The following is a 19,288-nucleotide window of genomic DNA, read 5'->3' on the forward strand; positions in this document are numbered from 1 at the left end:
TGGAATACAAGTATGATTGGCATGATAATTAAAACACGTATTGTATGTTTGAATATGATATTGTCATGGTATGATTATGTGAGACATGAGCGAGATTGATATGATGACCTAAGTATGTGTTATATGTGTGGAAATGATATGACGTAAGCATGTGAACATAGGAAGATGGAGTGTTTTACATGAAAGATGGAAATTGATGAGTTGTTGTGAGAATGTTGAAATTTTCGAGGAAAAAAAATGAGTAATCTAAAAATGTTGTTTCAAACACATATGTGAAGTGCATGAGTGTTTTGATTGGAATGCAAATATGTTGTGAGCTTTGAAAGATTCGCATGGTGTTTTGACATGTAAAAAAAAATGGAAAAAGGTTTTGCGGTTGATGTTTTACAATATTAATGACTAGTCGACACGGCCTCCTAACCATTGTACAAATGGACAAAACCAAACATTTTGCCCCTGTAGTACATCTGGGCACACATATCCTCAAAGGCTCTCCCCAGAATCATGTCCTCATACAATACCAATCCCTCTTCTTTTGTGATCAGCTGCATATTAACACATACTTCAAATTATCCCTTTGCATACAAAGAAAAACAAATTTCCTTGAAACCCCTCCAATGTTTCTTTACACAAAATACACGGGACTGATTTATTCATAACCTATCTCAGGTAAACAAATACTCCCTCCGTCCACGATTAATTGACATAAATTTCCTTTTCCGTCCGTCCATAATTAATCGACACCCTAACTTTTTACTATTTTTGATAATGGACCTCACATTGCATTAACTTATCACACACATTTTATATAAACTAATATACAAAAGTAGAAGTCATATTCCACTAACTTTTTAAACTCACTTTATACTATAATCTTTATACTATAGTCCTTGTGTCCCACTCTAAGTGGAGCATTTCTAATTCGGTACGAGATTTTATGTAGTGTTATTTTGAGAGTAAATTGCAAAAAATAAAGTTTCTATATTTAGAAATGTGGCATTCAGAGTGTCATCTTCAAAAGGAAAATGTGTCACTTAGAGTGTGACAGAGGGAGTATTTCTTAAAACTCGTGCTAAGTCAAAAGGGCTCAATTAATCGTGGATGGAGTGAGTAATACCAACAATAATAAAATTAAATAAAAATTAAACGGATGTTCTTTCAGTCACAGACTCTATTAATAAGAGCATAAGCACAATCAATGGTAATGACAAATCACATTAGGTTAACCACTCCAACAATAGAAAAACAAACATAAAGGGGTAATTCTTTTGTTGTTCTAGAGTATAATTAACGTTCCATAAGTGTACTGGACTTTTTTTTTTGTTCCTGCTTTCGGAGAGACGCATGAGGGTCATGTGTCTCCCTTTTATGAAACGCATGACGGAGATGCGTCTTTGGGTAACACGCATGAGTGAGATGCGTCGTTTATTTTTTTATTTTTTTAAAGACGCATAAGCATCATGCGTCATAGGGAGAGACGCATCTTCCACATGCGTCACCTTTTTTTAAATATTTTATTAGACGACGCATGACCGTCATGCGTCTTAGGGAGAGACGCATGAGGCTCATGCGTCTCTAATATTAAACAAAACAGGCGCGAGGCGAATCAGTAGCTCACATTCTGCGCGAGAGAAAGAGGCAGACGCAAACTTAGGCGATTTCTTGGCAATTCCGGCGATTTCTCGTCATATTTCGGTAAGTTTCCTTCAATCTTTCAACATTCCTCCCTTATTTGTTGTTTATTTGCATATTATTAGGGTTTCTAATAAATTTATCTTAAACTTACTAAATTAGGATTTATAGAAAAAATTGTCTCTAAATTGGTTTGTATATATTTTTGCAGAAATCATGTAAGTATTTGTGAGTTTATATTGGGGTAATAGAATAGTTCAACTTCCTCAAGTGGGTATTTGTTATGATCCTCCTCGTGCGAGAGCCTCCATCGTATTGAATTCGTGTGTTTCATTCTCTGAATTAGTTACAATGATATGTGCTAAGATAATAATAGATTCATATCAACACTCCATCGAAATATCATAGAGGCATTATCTCTTTGGTACCGATACGAGTTATATATGTACTGGGGTTGACAGTGATAAAAGTGTGATGTTTATGTTCAATGAGGCTCTAAATTCTACTCGTTATATTGAATTATTTGTTGAGTATTCGTCTGTTGGAAATTTTGAAATCTCACCGGTTGTTGATTATGGTGTTGTTTCATCTGCGAGGCTGAACATATGAGTCTTGATTGTGGTATGAATGAGCAAGTAGATATTGCAGATGCTGCTGATGTTGGAATGAATAATCAAGTGAATGTGCAAGAGCATGTTGATGTTGTACGAAGAGACCTTGATCCACCATTGTCGTCATCATCATCTGATGCTATTTTAAGTGATGATTCTTCAGGTGATGTTTCTAGTGATGAGGAGATAGTGTGTAAACCCGTCGTGCAAGGTGAACATCCACTTCCAGAGTACGTTCACAGTGGGTTGAAATATTTTCGCAGACTACCGAGTGGTCCTTCTGAGGTACCTGATATTGGTAATAATCACAGTACTATGTACTGGGATGAAGCACACCCGTATCGGATTAATGCGGTAACAAAATTTGATAGCAAGCTGCATGTGAAGACTGCTATTACTATGTGGAGTCTGAGGCAACACCGACAATTTAGGGTGGTTGAGAGCAAATTAAGAAGGTAGCATGCCGTATACAAATATCCAGCAGGGAGGACAGAAGATGGGGTAGCTATTATCAGCAAGACTGATGCTAAAAAAACGAATGAATGTTCATGGGAAATAACCTAAGATGCCTAAACAAATAAATATTTAAATATATACCTGGTGCCACATGGCGTATATAGCTCGTGCACGAGTGCTCCTATGAACGACGACCTCAATGTGGGCATTCTTTCCCACGCCCATAGCTGCAGAAGCATCATAGGTCCGCCCAACTCTTTCCTCTTATCCATGGAAGTCTCGCACATGTAATGATACAGGTACGACAAAGCCGCACTTCCCCAACTAATATTCTGCACCTCGTCTGGATCCTCAAATGAATTCAACCACATAAAAGGAACCTTACACCCCGTGGTGTCTGGTAGAATGAGACCTGCTAACAAAATTAGGGCATGGATACGTGCCATTTGGATGTATGCATATGTAGGTAGGTCACCACCCAAAGGTATCCTCGTCTGGTTGATCAGAGCGGTCATCAGCAAACCGTCTTGCTTTGTCTCTGTGTTTGTATCCGGTATCCATCCCAACAAATCTCGGCACTTGCTAGGCCAATCGGGATATCCGACATGATGGTCACGTCCTGTGAAAATGCGACCGTCCGCTCTCAAGCCCCAAATGGCTTGCACATCTTCCAAGGTCACTGTCGCCTCTCCAATTGGTAGATGAAAAGTGTGCGTCTCCGGCCTCCAACGCTCAATCAAAGCCGTGATAAGCTCATTGTCGACCTTCATCGACTTCCCACAATCCATCACGCCTTTGAAACCAAATAGGTCAAGCCAATACCTCACATTCTCATGCATGTCCACATCTCATGTCTTACTTTCCAGCCTTCGAACTTTGAAAACTTGTGTTGTGCCATCTTTCAATAGTTTATTTGAAATGTGTTTTTTTTTAAGATATAGCACTGACGGATCTTCTGGTCCATATAATAACTGTCCGCTAGAACTTGAAGTTTTCATCTAATCTAATAACATATTCACAAAACAACATTTACAAACTCACATTTCAAATACAAATAACATATAAATTCAAATCATCATCAAAACAACAAAACATTATAAACCAAATGATTCACTCCTAATCTATTGAATACTATATATTAGAAACTCCAATTCATCACAATTCATGATTTATAAGGCCTAATTTACATATAACTACTAAATTAGAAGGTTAAATTACAAGATACATTTCAACCCCTACTCTCTTCTCCAATAACAACCAAAATCGCAACACCAAGCATTTCAAACATATCAAAAACTATACAATAGAATGAATTTCACCAATAAAATCCATTACAACTAACAAAACAACAAAACATCAGCCAAATTTGAAAATTTTCTTATAAACCATAATTTACAAAATTGAGAGAAATCTACATTAAATATGCAAATAACCAACAAATAAGGGAGGAATGTTGAAAGATTGAAGGAAACTTACCGGAATATGACGGGAATTCGCCAAGAAATTGCTGAAATCGCTGAGTTGCGCCTGCTCTGTTGTTTCTGCTCGCGTCTGCTCTTTCTCTCTCGCGTCTGCCCTCTGTCGCGTCTGGCCCGTCTGATTTATGCAAATTAGAGATGCATGAGCCTCATGCGTCTTTCCCTAAGATGCATGACGGTCATGCGACGTCTATAAAATAAAATAAAAAAACAATCGACGCATGATGGAGATGCGTCTCTCCCTAAGACGCATGACGCTAATGCGTCTTTAAAAAAACGAAAAATTGAAAGCCGCATGAGAGTCATGCGTCTTTCTGTAAAACGCATCTCCATCATGCGTTTCATTAACGGGAGATGCATGACCCTCATGCGGCTCTCCCAAAGCCGAAACAAAAAAAAGTCTAGTACACTTATGGAACGTTAATTATACTCTAGAACAACAAAAGAATTACCCCAAACATAAATACTCAAATCAACAAGGATCACGAGTCCTGCGCAGATATTAGATTCACGACTAAATTTTAATTATCACACTACACTACATTGATGGAATACAGTATCTATTGCAAAATGCACACAACAATGTTAAGGGAAAATCGAAAAATTTACCAGATTAGCGACGGAGGAGGTGGACTTGAGCTTTTTCTCCTTCACAACATCGGAGGAAACTACGACGACGACGCCGGATCGGCGGGTAGCAGGCGAAATCGCGGAGCTATTAGTAGAGAGTATGTCACGACCGCCCTTTAGGGTTAATAAAAGCGGGCGATCGTGATTAAAAGGACTTAATGAACAGACATAGAAGACTAGGGTTTCAATAAAAGTCTGACCAAGAATTTAAGTTTAATAAATAAAAAGACTAAAGGTTTAGCATTTATTCAAAAGATAATAAGTTTTCAAACATCCCAACAAACAGTTTCATAGTTAAATAAAAAAAATAGTAAAGAAAATATCACAGCGGAAGCATCCAAGAGAAGAGTGAAGTCATGTGTGAAGACACAACGACACTCGGAGTTTCAAAACAAACATAGTATATTATTAATTCTGCTCAACACCACCAACCGTCCGTCGCCGCTCAACCTGCACATAGGGAAAACACATGCAGGGCTGAGTACTATAAAAATACTCAGTGGCTCATGCCGAAAACATTTTAAATAAGAGTATATGTTATCATCCCATACGTAAATAATCATCGGGGTTTGAGTTTTAGAAAGGCCTGAGGCACCCAAAATATTTTCCATTGTTCAAAATAGCGACTGCCCAGTCATTTTCCTATAGACGTCAACCATATCTGCCAATACATGACTTGGAATGTGGCCACAAACCAAGCCACTAGACCGGCCAGCCCGTACGCTAGCACACAGTCTACCATAGGTGTACACTAATCCACGTAGGGTTTGCGGCCCTACGAGGACCCGAATTCGATTTATATAACAGTGGCAAAAGCCACATCAGATAGGCACGTTAAAACAAATCGCAGCATGATAATCATAGAAATTTTCATCAATAAAGCATTTAGGACATCGTCCTTATTTAAAAGAGAGCCCACCTCGACCGTTTAGAATCTCAAGTCCTGTTTTTCCTTTGTTATCACACTTCGCGCACGCGTTATCACCTTTAGATGATGTGTATTACCAATTAGTCACAAACATTGACTTAATATTATGCATGCCCCCGACGGTTCCCTTTTCCCCATCAACATATGGAAATCACATCATAGCATACATCTTTGAATAACACATCACTTCATCATAGAGTGGTTCTTTAACCCATATATAAATCATGTATATCACTTATTACATAACAATCTAGTCATCTTGTAAAGATAAAAATCTGGCAGAACTGCGCAACCATTTTGTAAAAATCATTAAAATTCACCCGACTTCCGTTGGGGCTAAAAATTTACCACAATGCAGTAGACTCATCAAATAACTTCCAGTTTAAATTTCATATCAAAATACCCCTTTTTGGTCGGTCAATTCGAAAACGTAACCTACTGGTCGAGAAAACATTTTCTGGCAGAATTGCGCAGTCAACTTCAAAAATTTACCACAAATTCATATTTTATCCAAAAGGGTTGAAATTCACACACAACACAGAAGACATCATGAAGTTTACTCAGGAAAAAGAATCGATCGAAACGGAGTTCATTTGGTCGGTCAAATACGTGTCGGGACCTACTGTCTGAACTCACAGTTTTTTTTCATGCTTTTAAATCCGAATTAGGGTTTTATCCCTATTCATTCAAACACAATCTTCTCATGCTTTGAACACACGAACATGCTTAAAAGAATCATCACCCTCATGCTTTCATAACATCACACATCATTCACCAAAGATTCATTTAAATTCATACAATTTCATTCAAAACGCATACACACATACAAACACAAATTCCCACCGATTAAACCCTTAGATTTGAATTTCCTACACTCTCTACATGCATGAGGGAGTCAAGGAATGTTTAGATGGAGAGGAATGAAGAATGGAGGTTTGATTTTACCTTCTTTGGACGAAACAAACGGTAGGAACGAATATAATTCTCGATTCTTCAACAAACCCTTGGCAATTCGAAAGGATCTTGAGTAGAGTAGAAGAACGAGTGGGAGATGTGGAGGGGAAGAAAATGGCGTGAGGAGAGAGTGGAGTAGGCGTGTGATTAGTGGGGCTAGGGTTAGGGGGTTTTGGGTTATCCCTATTTATAGAGTTGGAAAATACAATATTTCCCAATTAATTCAAGATATGGGGGAATAATTGAAATAAAGATTTGAGAGATTTGAGGAGATTTGATGGGAGGAAATGGAGTGAATATTGAGGGAGAAATAAGGAGGATTTTCAAAAATTATGGCTATTTAATTAGCCATGATTTAATTTGGTATTTCCACGGAGCAGAGTAAAATAATACAGAGCAGAAAATTAATGAAAATCCTCCCAAATAATATGGTAGTAGGCGTGTGGAATATTCCTCTCACAATGAATAATTTCCAAATCTTTAATAAAATAAAGTAGGGAAAGATTTGCTAGGACATTCCAATTAAAACATGGAAAGAAATAATTAAGGAATCAAAATAAATAATGAATAATCCCCTCCTCCCAAAAATTAGGAGATTTCGAAATCTCCCTTAGGAAAAATAATAGGGGTCGATTTTTATCATGAAGCAATAAGATGATTAGGCTTTGGATTTAATTTGGATAATTATCCCAAAACAATTAATTAAATCCAAGAAAAAGAATTTCCTCCCCTATAATTAATAGTGGTCGAAATTTTCTCCATAAAAGGGCAAGGTAATTATTTATGATCCTAATTAAATCTCACCTCCTTAAAATATAATTCACCGCAATATATATTTCATTCCACATCAATTAATTTAAGCCACGTCATAAAATCAACGGATTTGACTCGGTCAAATCAAAATTAGGTCACCAAAGCAAACACATAACAATTCGTCATTTAATTGCGGCAATCAAAGTAATAAATACAATCGTCTTAGGGTTCGAAAATTAGGGTTCGAAAAGTGGGTCGTTACAGAGTAACTTACTTCCGAGAAACTTGGAGCTCGTAAACGAGGCGGGGCCGGATAATTTGCAGCAAGATTCAGACTTTTCAGCAGATCTTGAGGAGCTGAGCACGAGAGGATTGTGAATGATATTTGCCATTTTTCCGGCGAGAGCGCAAGGCAATGGGAGAGACCCCAAAAGGTTTGTGATTGCCGCGGAAATCTGAAGGGAGATTGAGGAGAAAGAATGAATGAATGAATCGGAAGAAATTAATATAGGAGGGAGAGAGGGCGGAGAGATCGAGAGTGGTGATGTGTGGAAATAATCGTCACCTGAGTGTGTGTATCAACTGAGTAGTGCCCACCCCAATCAATCATTCATTTAAATTTAATTTTTTTAAACTATTTTGAAGGGGTGAAAATGTATACAAATTCTGTATTACATATAAAATCAGTAGGAGTTTTAATGCATAATCAGTGAAATAAAAGAGATAGAAAGAAATTTTTTTAAAATATTATTAATGGAAAATGAGTCTCACTCGTTAGAGAGAAAATAGTTTTCAAAATTAGTAAATTTATATTTTTTTGGGACGGATTAAAAATGAAAGAGTTCATACTTTTCAGAGACGGAGAGTATGTACTACTATATACTCTAAGAATGATGTTTGAATATGTATAGAAACGAAAATTATATACATCATAGCACAACTCCCTGCCAAATCTTCATTCTCATATTAGTCAACATTAGTCCACAACGGGAAGCTCTCTCCATGGGTCCCTCTCATGCTTACTTGAGTTGTGAAATATACATGTCAAATCCAGATATGGCCTTTAATAAGGTGTGTCCTTTTCCCCACTAGTGATGCAACCCTCCATGTCACAAGATAATTCTTTCATTTGGAATGAGTTGTGAAATATACATGTCAAATCCAGATATGGCCTTTAATAAGGTGTGTCCTTTTCCCCACTAGTGATGCAACCCTCCATGTCACAAGATAATTCTTTCATTTGGAATGTGAAATCTATGAACATCGTTGGGCACTCTCATCCTATTGTGTCGACAACATGAAGATACTCATTAAACGAATCTGGAGTGGTGTGTCTTAAGAGTCATTAAGCATTTCTGCATCGGTGTGAAATTTATAATACCAACGATTTCAGTACAACATAAAATGATACATTTGGTAAAGATATAATATCGATCAACCATAAATATTGATAATTGGAAACTCGTTTCTTTCTTTTTAGTAGTGAAGGGGGTATTGAAAAATTGGAGAATCTTTTTTTCTTTTTTAGTAGTAAGATTCATTTCATTGGTACACCATTTATAATTTCCTCTATGTTTCAGTAAATGTTTGTCATCATTTTTGTAACAGTTTTGCATAACTTTTTATGGATATTGACAGCTTAGACATAAGTTTACAAGTAATATTAGCTAAAGTTTGAGAGAAATAGGGAAACCATGAACAAATTGCGCCGTTTCACTTCAAATATCGACGAGGTCCAACTCATCCAAGTGCATCTACTTGCATCAAAAATGCAAATGCAATCACTAGCACAAAAATAAAAGCATCAAGCGCAACGAAAAGGTTCCAGCAAATATACGAGGAATATATGCTACTATCTAAACAATTTTTTGGCCTGCACTCAGGCACACATTAGATTACCAGATGCACAAAATGCTGCATTTGAAAATCCGTCACATTGCAGTGTATCACGCACCAATTACAATTTTTAAAGGGTTTATCGTGTCTCATTTCCTCGATCTAAAATACCACATCCCTCAAAGGTGTGCCCTAACCTGGCCTCTAATCCTGCTACTCAGTGCACGTGCCACCAGTTAGCAGATAAACTACCGTTCTATTTATCATGAGAACAGAAAATGTAGATGCATACCTAGGATGAAGATACCTAATCAAGCAAAGGCGACAAATTGGAAGATTATCTTGTAAATCCCAGAATCTCCTGACCAGGTTCCGTGAAATGAGACACTTTCATCTCCTGTAGTAGTTTCCTCCACGTTTGGGGTGACTCTGGCCTCTTTCCCTGTGCCTTTGGTCCACATTATCAGCTCCTCCATCCGCTAGCTCCTCCACATTTTCAGCTTTGTGACCCTTGAAAGGTCCAACTGGCTGGTACTCCAAGTGCACATTCTGCCTCTGCCTGTCCTGGAACGCTGGGGCATTATGTGACCTGTTTTCATGCTCTGAAGACCATTCTCCACGGGATTCATGGCCTCTAACAGGCCGACTGTTTTGCCTTCCAGTTCTCCTAGATCCTGATGTAACATTGTGCTCAAGCAGATCATCTGCGTTAGTAAGAGATGATTTGCCAGTGCCAACTAGATCTTGGTTTGGGGAGTAAGCACGCCCTTTTACTGGCTTCTTTTCTCTGTCAAAGTCTTGATGGCGATGAGCAACTGAATCACCAGCCACATTACTTCTGACGTTAACAGATTGGCCGGGCTGAAGCTGAGGTTGGCTAGAGTTGCTACTCTCCTTATCCTGAGGAGCACCCTTCCTCGGAACCCTATTAGTTTCGAAAGTAATGTATTCACTTCTACCATTTCTATTTCCTTGATGATTAGCAGAACTTGGGCTGGACTTGGGCTGCCAATGAGAGGATGTTCGCTCCCCAAAGCTACGATTCTCTTTTGAAATAATAGATTTATCCATCTGGTTCACATCTGGTACTGAAGACAAACTTCCATCACCTTCACCATGTAAAGTGTCCTCAAAATCAGTATTATTTCCACCGCTTCTTGGACCCCTTATTGGATGCCTCTTTCCTCTGCCTGTCGCACCCTGATCTTTCACTGAAGGATGTTTGCTCACAGCAGCTGAGGTTGAATCTGCAGCCATATCACCAGAGATTTTGATTTCAGAATTCACTCTATTAGATTCACTTCTCCCAAAATGCACAAGCTCCTTGGACTGCTGAATCTCCTTTATAGGCTCAGATATTGGAGATTGCCCAGAATGGGCAGCCTTCACTTGAGAAGTATCTGTTGGACCAGTAGGCACGCTCTTCATCTCGGATGAATCTATCAAACCACGTTGTTTCCAACTTTTGTTCTTGCTATGGCTGCTATCCCCCACATTCATCTCCAAGTTAGACCTGACATTTGCAGAAATATTTGACCCCGATTGTTCCCCAGAAGCATCCTCAGTTGATCTAGATGAACTAACTGAGGATGACAGAGGCGGAGAATTTCCTTGCTGAGCCAGCTGTGGCTTTGGAACATATCTCTCCATTTCAGCCCTCTTGCCTTTCAAACTTTTCTGTGCCACATTATTACTCTTCATTGAATCAGCAGATTCCTGCGGAGAGTTTTGAGTCTTTTGACTCACTTCATCTGAACCCTTAGCCTTAGGTGCCCAAACCACGGTATCACTATGCTTGTCTGTAAATCTATGACCCTGTTGGTTTTTGGGAATTCTGCGATTTTGTTTCCACTGACTCGATACTTTGCTCTGGGATTCCTCACTGGGTAGAGAAGAGTGCTCCCGAGTGTGCACTGCTGTATCAGACTCATGCACTGCTGAGATTGGCACACCCAAATTTGACACCAAATCATTAGATCCACCATTGTCAAGTGATTCATCTGCATGAGTAATGTTAGATATCACTGGTGGTAAAGCAGAAAGACTATGTATTTCTTCGGGTTTGGGCTTAGTTTTATTACTCAGATTGATTCTCTTTCTCTGCTGGGATGATGGCTCAACCACGGTATTGGATGTGTTCAGCACATTTGACTCACTTGATGGAGGCTCATGCATATCAGCAACAGCTGGAAGAGTACGATCATTTTGCACCTCAAATGTAGGGCTATATACAGCTTTCTGCGGCACATTATTCTGCTTCTGTTTGTAGCCTGCTCGCTTGTGTCTGGAGATTCCTCTATCATCTGGTTGTGATACTACTTTTTTAGTACTCCCATCCTCAGAGTCTTCAATTCTACACAAAGGAGACACATTAGATTCCACTAAACCTTGTTGTTGTATCCGCATGTGCAAGTCCCTCGACACTTCAGTCGAATCTCCAGCCTGATTTGTGTTGCTATCTGTCCCCGCAGAAGCAACAGCAGGACTCAAAACTAAGTTAAAGCCAGATTCATTAGTCTTGAGTTCAGCAATCACAGTGCCTATAACTGTATGCACTTCTTGCTGTTCTACCCCGACGTCACCAATGACCAGAGTTCTTTCAGCCTTCTGGTTTGAAGCTTCACCTGATAGTTTTCGGCGGTCCAATTCTTCTAGTTTAGCAAGAGCCTTGGCCTTCTGCTCCCTTACTCGCTCTTCCTCTTCCTTCTGCAGTTGCAGGTAGCGTTGCTTGGCTAACTCTTTCATCTTGGCACGCTGATTTCAACACAAATATTTATGGTCACAAAGAAATGAAAAAAGTTAGTATAGAGCGGAATACAAGAATCCATAGTATCAACCTGAGCCTGAATATCAGCAGAATCACATACTTCAGCCGAATCGCCTTCAGTATTTCCTACCAGATCCATCATAGAATTCTCATAAGCCTTCCCAACAATATTAGGGCCACGAAAATGAATATGTGGTGTAGATTCATTGTTTGAAGATATAACTGCATTTGAGGAATCATTACTGAGAGGCTTCCTCCGCCATCCATCAGCTTCCTGGCTGTTGAACTTCCCTTTACCACGCTGATCAACTCTAGGATGCCCACCTTGATATGATCTCCTGTGAAATCAATTAATTATCATGCAATAAGCATAATGGTATTTACTCGAAGTCAAATAAATGGTTTGAAAAACATATGTATCTGCTCTCATACCTAGGGATGACAGCAATCGGGTGCAATGGATTATCACCAACAGGAACAGTCACTTCATCAGGGGCAGCAGAGTTTCTGGAAACAATAATCCTATGAGAAGCCACAGCAGCTGCAGCATTACTAACTTCCCTGGTGCAATTATTAACTTTCAAATCAACTATTTGAGCAGCAGTCTTTTCTTTTTCCCTATTATCAGCATTCATGGAATCACTCCATCCATCAGAAACACGAAATTTTGCATTTAAGCCATCAATTTTATGTATCAGTGCTGCATTTTTTGTTGTATCTGGTACAGTATCTCTCTCACTAGCAACAGCTAACTGAGGCTCTACAGAAGGAAAAGGAGGAATTTCAGACCTATTTGTCCAGTTATCGTCAAGTCCTTTAGTATTGGACATTCCCTCAAATGCCTTCACTTTTATGTGGTCTGCTGAATGAATTCTATTTCCACAACTGTTAGAAGGGTTCTGATTTGGTGCCATCCTCTTGATGGATACAGATTCTTCTCCAACCTCTTCCGCACCCCACTCAGTCTTTTGAGAAGATGTGGGAAACCGAATTTTCCCATGATGCGAGATATCAGGTGGCAAATGTTGTTCCCAATGATCACTATCCTCCTGCTCATACTCATTATGGATGTTTACAGGAACTCTTTTTGGTCCGCGTGTTTCCTCTGAATGACCGGCCTCCACTTGTTCTGGCATTGTTTTTCCAGTAGGGCCATGCACAGTAGCTCGACCTTGAGAATTGCTTATATCTGGAGCAGGGGCAGGGTAACCATTATAAACATGGGGGGCTGTTGGCATACCCATATAAGGCATATCACGTTCATTGTTGCAATAGCCCATAGGTGGCCCATAGTAACCCTCAAAGCGCATGGGACCTGGGGGTCCTGGGTAGAAATTAGGCCTAAACTGCATACCTGGTCGAGGGTAGGCCTCATGCATCTGTGGTCTGTATAAATCCCCATTTTTAGGGTGGGGTCCTCGAGGACCCGGCTGCCGAACTGGCTGTGAGCCTGCCAAAGGTGGAGGCCGAATTTGAGGTCGATAATAAGGAAATGGTTCCATCGGGAAGCCACCAGGGGGAACATGAGCCCCAAAAGCAGGACCTCGAGGACGTCCCCCATACCAACCACCAGATGGGCCATTCATAGGAGGACCATGCCACCCTTCAAATCGCTGAGGGGCAGTATTTGGATAATATTGATGGGGACCCCCTTGCCACTTCTCCATGCTAGGCGGGATATCATCCTCAGTATGTGGGGTAGTTTCTGCCCTCCATGTATTGACAGTTCCATGTTTGACATCTGTACTCAAAGAAGATCACTGAGCATATTTTTAGGCAACCTAAATTAGAATAAAAAATTAGAAAGCATACCATCAAGGGGTATATTGTCATCTTTGCTGGCCTGAACTATTCTACTAGAAGTAGAGCTAGGGCGGCTATCTGCAAAGCAAAGTTGGCAGGTAAATAAAAACATAATTCAAGCCCATCCTTCAAATGTCACTGCCATTCATGAATGCGTGTATAAGCAAGACAAATGACAACCAAAAAAAGAAATCAAGTTTCTCTATAATTATAAACGTCAGAGCTATGTAACCAGGGCAATGAAAATCTTGAAATACAATATGGTAATATTTTTTAGGGAGTAACGGATAGGATTTGGACAGAATACAGTGCTGACCAAAAGTGTCTAAAATAGTATTGGGCTATTGGCTGCAGAATATGAACTGTGCATAACATGGTCAAGAGACGTAGTGTCTAGATTAGCAGCATTACAAGTAAAATAATTACTCGGGTCATTATAAGCTGAATATATCATCATAGCACTACAAAAGCACAGAAGAAAATTATATGAATTACTAGATTTGAAAATTAAACTAAATGTGGAGCATTAATATTTGGCCGAAGATAATCATTTCATGTAAAGTAATCACCTTCTGTTTCAACATTTTTTACTGAATTATCTTTCTCAGAACCAAGGGTTGGAAAGTCTCCAGAAGTCAGAGAGAAACTATCATCCTTCATCGACTTCACCCCCTGCAAATGACATACAGAACCAAAAACAAAGTCAACTATAGCTTAGACATCATGCTTATAAACTTATAGTACACCTGAAAAATGCAAGAAACGTGGCGTTCACAAGGATACACAAAGGGTTTTCTATTTGCATATATAAGTTCATTTGGATATGAAGACTAACTGACTAAGAAAAGCATACTAATCATACCAATCTTTCTGCGGTACCACTTGAACCCCATGCTACAGAAGATTTGGACACAGGCTCAGCAAACCTTGAAAGCTGTGAGCTATTAGGCCGGTTTTCGGCACTTCTAGGGCGCAATGATGATGATGTCTGGTTTGATGACAACGTCCCAGAAGCAGATGAAGGTCTGGAGTTTGCAGACCATGCATTTGGAACGAGATCATGAGTTCTATCACTGCCTGAGGATGATGGTCGTGTACCAGTTCCACCTGATGAAGGGCGGCCAATGAGATGACTAGGTGAAACAGTGCCACCATCAGCATTTGGGGACAAAGATGAAGCGTTCCATGCACCTGAACCAGCTGAAGAAGAATGGCTTCCCCAGCTAACAGTACCCCTATTCAGCTCAAAAGCTCAATTAATTACTTGGAAAATAGTGCTGGATATACAAAGATACAGCTCTAGCAAACAAGAAACTTTTAAAGGAAACTGCTCCAGATTAAGAACTCTAGAATGTTGCTTCTGTATCAAACAACAAGAAGCACTCACTTGGGAACAATTTCAACATTAGGATCCAAACCATGATTCTCCAACCTTAAAATGAAGTCAAAGATGCTATTAGAAAACAGGAAATAAGAAAGCCCAAGAAAGGATGAGAAATAGGTTGGGTGGGGGTAATCAGGATGCAAATACCGTTGGCTTGGCAAGTTTATTGGTTTTGGAACAGCAACTTTCCCCAACACGGTCATGCCACCCCTTCTTGCAGAAGCCCATCTACAAAGGAATAAGTCAAAATAAGACAGTGGATAGGTCAAATAAACCCAATTCCTTGAAAGAAATAGGAAAACACAATGTTCTTCACAACATAATAAACTAGAAGGGCAAGAGAAACTACAGGAATATACGTGAAACAAAACCAGATCTAGCAGCGTTTTTTACTTAGTGTCAAAAAATTAAAGGATCGGGAAATTAGTAGAGTGTAAATTATTATGGAATCTATAATAGCAAAATGCAAAATTAAGTCATTTCTAATGACACTTTATGAGTTAACCAAAAAGTACAGGTGCTACATAATATTCCATGACAAAGGGAAGGCTCATAAAGTACCTCCGCTCTCCAGCCAACATACTTGAATTCATTGTTCAACGGAAGTGTCAATGTCATCCAAACAACTTGCAGTAGCCTAAAAGACAAGACAAAACTTTAATAAGAACAAGTTCAAACTAAAATATGGGGGCTAGGGAAGCTTTCTTAAAATGTTTGTCCCTTGTACAATCGAATGGATTGATAGAAAAGACAGGGCCACAAAAAGGGTAAATATATGATGGGAGGGACTAATCAAGGTGCAAGAAATAATGAGACTAACAGATCACCAATAATTATACTAGTTAAAACAACATATAATATGGTTTATACTTTGTACAGGTTGTTAACTTGTTATACAGCTCATCTGTAGCTGACAATGACATCAGACTACCCCTCTGGACACTCTAACTCTTTACTACCAGTAACACTTAAATCAGTAAACAACTCGGGATTTATTTCTCCATGGTTAGACCAGTATCAAAATTCAAGAGTCTTATCAGTCATATTATATATCAATTCTGCAAAACCATCTACTATTCAGATATCACACTTTGACCAAAGCACATCCTAAGAATCCTAGTGAGCTTAAACTTCGCTAAGCAAGCCCGATAAGCCTTGAAAAGTACCCACCGACCACCCTAAATGGCGGTGTCAACTGGTGTGTGATGACTTCCGCTAGAATTCACCACATGTACATATAAGTTCAGGGGCGGAGCCAGGAATACAAATAGGAAAGGGAGAAATTATATGTGAGGAACTTCTGAGAATTTGACAGAAGGCATATGTGGGGAAATTTGGGATTTTTTTTTTTTGCAGAATTAGAAAGTACTCCCTCCGTCCCATACAAATGGGGACTTTGGGGATGGGACGGGTTTTAATGCGAAATTGGTAAAGTATGAGAGATGTAGAAAGAAAAAGTGATTGAAGTATTGTTAGTGGAGAATGGGGGGCCCACCTTATAAGAGAGAAAAGACTTGCCAAAAAATAGAAATAGAAAGTGGCTATTTTTGTGGGACGGATCAAAATGAAAAAAGAAGACTATTTTTATGGGACGGAGGGAGTAATAATTAACTGGTCTAACGATAGATAGTATTCTTTAGAACAAAAAATAAAACATTTAACTGAATTATTCATGCGTATAAAACATTTCATAAATTAATTACAATACAAATATTCTTCTTTTATAAGACTAGCAAGAAAGAAAAACAAACAACTCCATGACAGAAACTTAAATGGGTAATCAATGAGCATCAAATTCATATTTTATTTTACAAAATTTCCGTCTAAAAGACAAGGTTAGCAAATCCCTGGCACTCCCACATAGGTCTCGACTCTCGTGGGTAAATTTGTGAATGGAATGGATTGGAACTCCCGCACATAGTGAGCCGTGTAGTAGAGAAAAGAAGACATATTAGCACTCCCAAGTCCTAATAATAATGAAAATAATGTTCAAGTATGTCATCCGAAATGACTCATAGTTTATTGTAGCGTATCCTTCCCTCAGACCTACTTTCCAACTCCCCTAATGACTCATAGTTTATTGTACCTATCCGCACACAGATTCTACTGAACGCAGTTATACATATCAACTATCACAATCACATTGGCAAATCAGCTCGTATCACATGGCAACGAACAAGCTACGCCTCATAATCTCAATGGGAGTAAACAATAATCTTCATATTTTTCTCCTGTGTACCTCACCCTTTAGCCCCAAGCAGCCAAAGACCGCAGAAATCCAAGCACACAGATATTACATACATCATATACAACTATCTTTGCCCGTGTACTACTCACCACAATTTTGAAGTACCAAATATTGAAACCCTAAATCCAGATACTTTTTTCTAATTCTCGATCAAAATTTAATCTTTAAACTAGCTTCCACAAATCATCCGTAAATTAGTCGAAATTCAGATATTAAACGAACGAACCGAGCAAGGGAGCGAAGCCAGGTGGATCTGCGAAGTATCTATCTGCGAGAGTCGAGAATCACAAAATTGAAGGAATGCAAATAGTTGTGGGAGTTTATATACACGTAGGGATAGATGATAGAGACGGCGGAGGGTGATAATATTGATCGCGGCGAGGAAAGGTGAGAGGAGGCGGTGGCGAGAGAGGATCGGAGGAGAAGGGGGAGAGAGAGAAAAATTGGAGGAGAGAGAAAGGTCGACTGAAAATCTAAAACTATATTGCGATGGAGTTCGTTATTTTTATTTTTGTTAAAATAAATTATAGTATCTGAACTACCTGAATATTCATTTATTTTGATTTTGCCATTAATAAAAAATTTGATATTGACAGTTGTGATCAATGTCGAACTAATTTTAAAGATCGAACTACAGATCAAATCTCATCCATCAATTTTACAATCTTGTGTCACAATAATTCATCCAAAAAATATTAATTTATTTATATTAAAATGGCTGAAGGGTATAATTGGAAAACAAGATGATTCACCCACGATCCCAAGCAATCCCATCACCACTACCGAATCCCATCTGCGGCGGCATCGCTACGATCGTGAGGAACCTGTCGGCGGAGGAGGCGGAGGTGAGGGCGGTGGCGATGGAGTGCGTGATGGAGATCGGATAATTCGGGCGGAAGAAGGCGGTGGAGGCGGTTATCAACGGCGGCATGATTTGGAAGCTAGCGGTGCTGCAGAGCTCGGAAGTGGGGTTTACGTAGTGCATGGCGAGGTTGGAGGTGGGTGAAGGGCTGCGGCACATAGAGAAGGGGGTGGTGAAATAACTTATATTGGAGAGAGCTACAATATGAGGTTTGTGTTTCGCAATCGGAATACGCCACCATTGTTGTCGAGGTTATTTGGGGCTCTCAAGCATAGAGCTACAACATTAAATTATTATATTCCATATTTTATTTGTCCAACCATTAATTTAGCAAAAGTTTTAAAGGTAGCGTGAGTGAGAATAAGTTAGTGGAATGTGGGATCCACTACCGAAAATGGTAAAAAGTGAAATATGATAAATTTTGTGGGACGAACGAAAATGAAAAAATGTGATAAAATTTCAGGGACGGATGGAGTAATAAAATACTGGAATGAAGTACTTACCTACTAGAATGAAGTGACACACAAGATGGTGGATAACATGGTGTTGCACTTGATGTTCAACATTGGAAAAGTGGCGAATAAGGAGATCTAGAAGGAGTTAATTGATGAGGTTATGGGGCTACATGGGAATTGGCCGGAGAGGATGCTGGACGAGCTGTTGTCGGTGGCGGAGAAAATGAAGAAACTGCAGAGCAATGTGGAAATCGTCATTTTCGATTTTACTTCATTCAACTAGGTTATAACTTCATTTAGTTAGATTATTAGTTCATTCAACTAGGTTACTACTTCATTATTTAATTTTCTATATTACTTCATTTGACTAGGTCATTACTTCATTTTTTATGTTCTATTACTTCATTCATATAGTTCCATCACTTCATTCAATTAGGTTATTAGTCTAAATGATTCTGGAGCATATGAGGAAGAGTAGATGGGGAAGACTG

General features: G+C 39.1%; 1 protein-coding gene, 1 long non-coding RNA gene and 1 pseudogene across 5 annotated transcripts; 1 reads left to right on the forward strand and 2 right to left on the reverse strand.

The window, feature by feature from the left end:
• Window positions 1-8,072, reverse strand: part of LOC121808500 — a 38,863-nt pseudogene extending 30,791 nt beyond the window's left edge.
• On the forward strand, window positions 552-2,101 carry LOC121808501. The gene is made up of 2 exons (XR_006052221.1): window positions 552-1,695; window positions 1,844-2,101. It is a non-coding gene; the product is annotated as an uncharacterized LOC121808501 (long non-coding RNA).
• A 1,227-nt stretch (window positions 8,073-9,299) lies between the features above and the next one.
• On the reverse strand, window positions 9,300-17,953 carry LOC121808498 (protein MODIFIER OF SNC1 1-like). 4 transcript variants are annotated; one of them, XM_042209030.1, is made up of 11 exons: window positions 17,707-17,953; window positions 15,794-15,869; window positions 15,380-15,460; window positions 15,236-15,280; window positions 14,711-15,083; window positions 14,418-14,520; window positions 13,858-13,926; window positions 13,400-13,786; window positions 12,478-13,234; window positions 12,116-12,383; window positions 9,300-12,032 (listed from the first exon to the last, which is right to left on the reverse strand). In XM_042209030.1, the coding sequence occupies exons 2-11, from the start codon at window positions 15,823-15,825 to the stop codon at window positions 9,669-9,671; spliced, it is 4,479 nt and encodes a 1,492-aa protein (XP_042064964.1). In that variant the 5' UTR covers window positions 15,826-15,869; window positions 17,707-17,953; the 3' UTR covers window positions 9,300-9,668. The 4 variants fall into 4 exon arrangements, with proteins under 4 accessions (XP_042064964.1, XP_042064962.1, XP_042064963.1 ...); XM_042209028.1 differs by having other exon boundaries at window positions 12,478-13,786; window positions 14,711-15,071; XM_042209029.1 differs by having other exon boundaries at window positions 12,146-12,383; window positions 12,478-13,786.
• Between the last annotated feature and the right edge of the window lie 1,335 nt (window positions 17,954-19,288).

This window comes from Salvia splendens, chromosome 6 (assembly GCF_004379255.2).
Source record: "Salvia splendens isolate huo1 chromosome 6, SspV2, whole genome shotgun sequence".
Taxonomy (NCBI): domain Eukaryota; kingdom Viridiplantae; phylum Streptophyta; class Magnoliopsida; order Lamiales; family Lamiaceae; genus Salvia; species Salvia splendens.

What these genes read in the sequence shown, in the direction of transcription:
- LOC121808498 (XM_042209027.1), bottom strand. Translation starts at nt 15,825, where the DNA reads ATGAATTCAAGTATGTTGGCTGGAGAGCGGAG. An exon ending in ATGTTGGCTGGAGAGCGGAG is followed by an intron (nt 15,461 to 15,793) that starts GTACTTTATGAG and finishes ATTCCTTTGTAG; the next exon opens with ATGGGCTTCTGCAAGAAGGG. An exon ending in GTGGTACCGCAGAAAGATTG is followed by an intron (nt 14,521 to 14,710) that starts GTATGATTAGTA and finishes TGTCATTTGCAG; the next exon opens with GGGGTGAAGTCGATGAAGGA.